This window comes from Podarcis pityusensis (assembly GCF_964106645.2).
Source record: "Podarcis pityusensis genome assembly, chromosome: 3".
In the NCBI taxonomy this organism is placed as follows: Eukaryota; Metazoa; Chordata; class Lepidosauria; order Squamata; family Lacertidae; genus Podarcis; species Podarcis pityusensis.
In genome coordinates, this window is record NC_138026.1 from 62734305 (window position 1) to 62741451 (window position 7147).

Below are 7147 nucleotides of genomic sequence, written 5' to 3' on the forward strand. Positions count from 1 at the left end.
TTCCTTCCAGACGTTGCTGAACTATAACTCCCCTCCTCAGCCTGCATGGCTCACAGGCTTGCTGGGATTTCTAGTTCGTCTATATCCCGGCTGGCGAAGGCTGTCCTAACAGATCCCTTTGGGCGCTTTGATCCCCCCCTTTCGTGCCCATCTGGAATTGGGGAGCTGCTTTTTAAGAGAAGCTGCACGGTCCTGGCTGTTGATGAAAGTGTCGTGAGAGACGCGCGCTTCCTTCTTGACTCGTCTGGGTCCGGCTGCGCAACTAGGAGCGACCCGGCAGAGCCGAAGCCACGCGCTGGGCGGCGGGATCCTCCGGCCTGGACGGCTGCCAGGCTGGATCTCCCTTTCCCTGCCTGCCTGTCCCTCTCCCTCCCTCTCCGGCTCGCTCCCTCTGGGCGGGGGATAGCCGCCCCTGGAGCTCTCCGCTCGGGCAGGAGCGCATTTCCCCTCCAGGATGATCGCGACGCGCCTCCCCGGACGGTCGCCGCGGAGCAGCAGGCAGGCGCCTGGATGGGGCCCCCCAACAATGCCACGCCGGGGCTGCGGCTGGTGCGTATCTCGCGTCTCCTCTTGTCCTACCTGCTTCCGAGGTTTCGCTTCCAGGGGCGGAAGGGGAAAGGGAAGGAGCCCGGGGAGGGAAGCTGGACCGGGCGGCCTCCGCCCGACAGAGAGCAAAGAGGGCTCAGGAGAGTTTGCGGTGAGGTCCTGTGTGAGCTGAGGCCTCGGTGGAGGGATGGAAGACCAAGATCCGAGCAGGGTCAATGTAGGTAAGGGAGCTAAGGCGGCGTTTATTATTTGTTTGTTTGTTTGTTTGTTTGTTTGTTTGTTTGTTTGTTTATACCCTGCCCATCTGGCTGAGTTTCCCCAGCCACTCCTGGCAGCTCCCAACAGAATAATAATAATAAATAATAATAATAAAGCAACAAAACATCAAACATTAAAAACTTCCCTAAATAGGGCTGCCTTCAGATGTCTTCTAAAAGTCAGATAGTTGTTTATTTCCTTGACATCTGATGGGAGGGCGTTCCACAGGACGAGCAGCGCTACCAAGAAGGCCTTCTGCTTGTTTGGCCTTCCCACCAGCTTTCAGGAAATCTGCCTACAAGTAATCTTCAGTGGCGTATTCGGTTTGGTAATGAGGGGAGATGATCATAGATCTCAAGAACCATGCTGAGGTTTACAGAACATGATGACACCTGGGAGGTGGAGATGTTTGAAACGGAATCATGGCAAGTCACAGAGGGCTGGGGGAATTGCTTTCCCTGTTGCTTGAAATTCGTTTCAAACTACAATCCTGATGGCATCCCACGTTACTAATCTTTCATATGGTAAGTTGCCTGTATTGGGGTGGGTGGGGAGGAAGCTAATACATTTAATATTAATAATAACAATTCAATACTACTACTACTACCACCAATACTAGCTGAGACGTTTTCATCCTCAAACTTAATTTTACCCAGAATGTGTTGCAAGGCAAATGTAGTTTCTGGAGGCTTTTTTCTTCTGTCTTCTGGAGCTCTTCCAAATGAGTCTGTCTGCTCAGCCAGCATTTGCCAGTGCACATGGGGTGCTTTCAGGAACAGTGCGGGTGGCACCAGCCCAAAATAAAGTCTGCTTGAAAATTAAATAATGACTCTCCCGGGCTATCTCTTTCTCAGGGCACTGCACCAGCTCCTGCTGTTTCTGCTATGTTACATTAACGGTGGGCAAAGCAGGCATCTGGACAGGCCCTAGGAGCCAAGCCAGGAGAGTCATGTGTTTCTAGCACAACAAGGGGATTCCGTGGCCAGTTGCACGTTCTCCATCCTATTGTGTCGCCGGCTGCTAGTTTATGGGGTTTGGGCGAAGGTTTTTGCTGACAACGTTCAGTGGGGATTATTGGGCAGGCCACATGTACACAGCCTTTGTTTGGGCCTTTTCTTCTCCCTCCCTGAAAGTGTAAGGTTAATTGGGGCCCCAGAGATAAAAAAAAATTATAATTGTGCAGTGACAAGAGTTTTTCATAGGAAAGGTCAGGAGAGAGTAATAGCATCAGAATGAGCCTGAGGACAGCAAATTGGCAATGAGGCGTAGGGATTATACCACAATTGCACTAGGAGAACATCTTACAAGACATGTCTTTAAATTACATCAAGAACTTCTATGAAGGATGTGTAAGTATGGATGGGATAAGAAGTGCTAGAGAAAGAATAATAATCTCATTACGAGGACAGGTTTTCAGGGTTGGTCGCAAACAATTTATGAACTACAGTGGTTCAAAACAACATCCCCAGCATACAAAATGGCATTTTTCTTCAGAGAAAGCATGTTTTATTACTAGCATTTTCCTCTTGCTCTGCAGCACGTCTTACAAATGCTGCATATAAGCTGACATTACTTTTAAGACTAAATAAGAGTTGATTTTAATGATACCATTGTATTTGTTGCATCAGTAAGTGATCAGAAATGTATGTGAAACACTGTATGCGAACCTGTATGGCTGGTCTGTATGTGTGGAACAGCTAGATGTATGAAGGTTGCCAGTTTCTGAAGTTGCATACTGGAATTAGAAATTGATGGATCTGGAGTACATAGGTGTTGTCCCCGGAGTGATGAGTCACAGGTTACTGGAGGGGGAGGGGAAGCTTTATAAAATAATCCCTTAGATGAAATCTCTGTGAAGGGAGCCTTCTATAGCATGGCGGTACATGTGTTGGCCAGGGTCCAAAAAACGCCTCCCAATAGGCAGCTGATGCAGTCAGAGAGGGACTGTGATTGGAAGAGAAAATCAGTTGACATTTACTGTAAGAGGGGCTCTTCAGACCTCACCTCTTATGTGGAAATGCCCCCTTCAAATCAATGCTGGCCTTAGATTGACTTGAGTCAATGAAACTGACAGTGTATTTACTCACTGACTCAGTTATTCAGTACAACACAACTTTCAGATTAATGTTTGGTGAAGGGTGTGCAGAAAGTGTCTGCAATTCTGAACAAAATATATTATATAGATATACATTATTAAGATACATCTTGAATACTACTAATGCTTTTGATTCCTCCCTGCTCCCCGTTCTTTCCTACTTAACCTCCATGTGATTCTTTACAGCTTAGGCCTCCAACAGTGGTCGGTCAATTCCACACACTCTTCTTTGGCTCAGTCCGAATGTTTTTCCTTGGTGTTTTGGGTTTTGCTGTCTACGGCAATGAAGCCTTACACTTCAGCTGTGAGCCAGACAAGAGGGACATTAATCTATTCTGTTACAACCAATTCAGACCTATAACCCCACCGGTAAGTCTTCTTTTCTCTTGTAAAAGGTAGGGTGTAGCCTATGACAGTAGTCAAAATGTCCCTGAAAGATTTAAGGGCACCGAATGAAGTTGTAGGCCGAGATGGTAGCATTTTGAGCAGTGCTACTTCAGACTCCAGGCAGGCAATTGAGAGCTTAAGTGGTGACATGCTAGACCAGCATAAAGGCCTATCCAGTCCAACTTCCTGTTCTCAGAATGGCCAATCAGAATGCCCACAAGCAGAACATGAATGCAAGAGCAGTTTCCCATTTGTGATCACCAGCAACTGGTATTCAGAGGCATATTGCCTTCAGCATTGGAGCCACTGATGGCCTTACCACCTACACATTTGTCTTACATCTCTTTTAAATCTGTCCAACTTTGTGGCCATCAGTGCATCTGGGAGTAGCAAATTCCATAGTTTGTCCGTCCTGAAATTCTCAACTTTCATAGCCTTTTCTGAATGCTCCTGAGTAGGAAGAATGGGAATGAGCACACCTGTTATGTCTGCTGAAACTGACCCTTTCCTTGCACTGTTCTCTGCATCTTAGCTCAGATGTTTACATATGCTCTGTTAGAGGCAGATTTAGGGCAGTACAAGTGCGGGAGCACTGGACACACAGCCGAAAAGGACGCCTTCTCAAGGAGGCTGATCAGCACTTCCCTGGCTCCAGGAAGGAGGAGTGCAAGCTCTGACAGGGTCCTAGAGTCCTCCTGGCTCCTCCCCAAAGCTGGGCAAGTGCTTGTTGTTAGTATAATACCATCCATGTGCACTGCGCTTTCCAAAATTGGAAGACAAATCCATGCTCCAAAGAGCTTACAATCAAGAAAACAACACAAAAGAAGCTAAGGGACATAGGAGCTGCCTTATACTAAATCAGAAAATTGGTCTACCTAGCTCAGTATTGTTGGCATTGACTGGCAGAGACCTTCCAGTGTTTCAGGCAGTGAATCTTCCCCAGCCCTTCCTGGACATGCCAGGAACTGAAACTTTGAGGCAGGCATAGGCAAACTCGGCCCTCCAGATGTTTTGGGACTACAACTCCCATCATCCCTAGTTAACAGGACCAGTGGTCAGGGATGATGGGAGTTGCGTCCCAAAACATCTGGAGGGCCAAGATTGCCTATGCCTGCTTTGAGGCATTCACTCTGCCTCACATGAAGGTCACTGAAATGGAGGCAAAGCCAAGCATGGAAAAGTAAATTAATGGAAGAAACTGGTAAATGAAAGCAGCAAATGAAGTATGTATACGAACAAAATCAATCATGCAAGTGCTAAAATATACTGCATTAAAACTGACTCACAGAGCAACCCACCACTATGCCAGCACATCTGCCATATTCTGTAGCCTCTCAGTTGACTTATCATGAATATAGGGTTGTGCCCTTAGTTTTTAGGAAGCTTAACAGTGACTCTTTAATGAGAAGGTGTGGTGGTGACTTATCAACCACTACCAATTTTCCCAGCAACATGAGGTCCTCAGAGACTATAGGGTGTGTTATTTGGTACATGCTTCATTCCATAGGCAACAGAAGTGGTTCAAAAAGTATTGCCAGCTGTCCTCGCCTGAATTAAATATCTGTCCCGGAACATGACACAGAATCTTCTGCAACACATGGAAGGGAGTTTCCAAAGGTAGAAAGTCAGAAAACTAGCAGTTTCCTTTTGGTTTTATCATTAAATTGATAAACATCAAATAGTAATGAACCAGCTGAAAGGAAAAAGTTAATGAACTGTGAAACTAACCTTTGGAGCAAAGGATAACAGTGATTTTTCATATGAATGCTATTTTTAAAGTAGTATTTTAAGATTATCTATGTCCTCTGATAAAGAAAAGCAGTCACAAGACATTCTGGTTGATGTCTGTTATCAGGTAGCACAATATAGTGATAAATGATTTGACAGCCAAGTTTCTGCTATACTTTAGGTATTCTGGGCTTTACAGCTAGTGACCGTACTGGTACCTGGAGCCATTTTCCACCTTTATGCTGCATGTAAAAGCATCACTCAGGAAGATATCCTCCAAAGACCTGCCTACACCGTTTTTTATATTCTTTCTGTTCTGTTAAGGATCATCCTTGAAGTTGTGGCCTTTTGGCTTCAGAGTCAGCTCTTTGGTTTCCAAGTGAATCCACTCTACAGATGTGATGCAGGAGCCCTTGATAAAAAGTTTAATATTACCAGATGCATGGTACCAGAACACTTTGAAAAGACTATCTTCCTTATTGCTATGTACACATTTACTGTGATTACTATTATGTTGTGTATTGCAGAGATTTTTGAGATCTTGTGTAGAAGGTTGGGCTTCTTGAATAGTCAGTAACTTCAGTGTTATAATGAATTATTTCTATTTGTTTATCATAACATTTTTTGTACAAAGAGCAGAGTTATCCATTTGAAACAAAAGTAACTTTCTTTAAATAACAAAGTCAAGTTGCATCTTAAAAATATGTATTTAAATATCAGCAAACTTCTACAGGGAATTCTTCATTATGACTTTTTTTTACTCATAAATTTTACATACCATATTTTTCCATCTATAAGACGCCCCCTATTTTGGGGGACTCCGATTTAAGAAAATGGGGGGAGATGGCCCCCATGTATAAGCCCCCCCCCAAATTTTGGACATTATATTTTAGGGAGGAAAACCTAGTCTTATACACGGGAAAATATGGTGTATATATCACACACAGAGAGATAGAGAGAGAGAGAGAGAAAGTATGCAGCACCTTAACCTATAGCACGTGAAACCCTGCTGGGCTTACTCCCTTGTCTAAGTCTGCAATCCTAAGAATACATATCTGGAACTAAGTGTCATGGAACTCAGTAGGATTTGCTCCCAAGTAAACAGGTATAATATTGTGAGTGTGGATGTTTCGGACGTGGAAGCATGTGGATGTAATGGTACCCTTGAGGTCTCCCCCTGGCGACAATGAAGCCTCTGAACTGCACCCCCTCCATATGCCCTCTTGGTCATGCAGTGGTTACCCCTTTTCCCCTTGAAAAATCATAGAGCTGAAGGAGGAAGTTGGAAGAGTGACACTCTTTCCCACTTCCCCTTTCAGCTCTATGCGCTTTTAAAGGTTTAGATTCATTTGACTGGAAGTGGCCAGAGGGAGGGGTGTGCATGGCACTCACTCAAAAATCTAAATGTGCCCTGAAAGGGTTGGCAATCTGTGGATTTGGATCACACAGTGAAAATCAGACATCTATAACCTGACTGATTCTGGAAAGGCAAAGTAGAACACATTCTTTTATAGGGATTGAGGCAAATTAGTGAGGGGAAAAATCTATTTAAAATATATGAAATCTATATTAGCTAACATCCTGTGTTTTCTACAATTAAGGGGAAATCCCGTGTTTTGCATGTGACCATTTAAGCTTGGGTGGCCACAGTGACCCATGGTCAGTCTTCTGGGGACTGCATGCAAAAAAGAGAGTGACCAAAGTGCAAAAGTGGATGTGGCCAATTTTTAGGAGATATTTTGGAGGTCTCGGGAAAGGGTCACAAAAAGCTTCTGACAATAAAGTATCAAAGCAGAGCACCTGTGGAATTGGTCGGTAAAAAACTAAATTAAAATATTTTTAGTGGGAAATTGTGAGGCCTTGGGAGCCCTAAAACTTTTGACAACACAGTACCCCAGAGAGTGACCTAGGCGAACAGTCAGTAAAAAGAAAACTAATTAGTACAGGCCAGGGAGGGGGTCATGAAAATTTTTGGCATCATGGTAACCCAGGGGAGCAGTCAAAAACTTTTTTTGTTAACCCCCAAGTCAAACGAACTAACAATTAATACTCATAAAGACAGAACAATAAACAAACCAGAAGCATTTTGTGTTGCTCTAACCATCAGTGATGAATATTGAGACTTCACTGTAT

At 44.4% G+C, this 7147-nt stretch overlaps 1 protein-coding gene across 1 annotated transcript; it reads left to right on the forward strand.

The window, feature by feature from the left end:
- The first annotated feature begins 458 nt into the window (after positions 1-458).
- On the forward strand, positions 459-5887 carry GJE1 (gap junction protein epsilon 1). Its single transcript, XM_080998597.1, has 3 exons — positions 459-549; positions 3086-3268; positions 5196-5887. Exons 1-3 carry the CDS (start codon positions 511-513, stop codon positions 5589-5591), a joined length of 618 nt encoding a protein of 205 aa, XP_080854723.1. The 5' UTR covers positions 459-510; the 3' UTR covers positions 5592-5887.
- The last annotated feature ends 1260 nt before the right edge of the window (positions 5888-7147 follow it).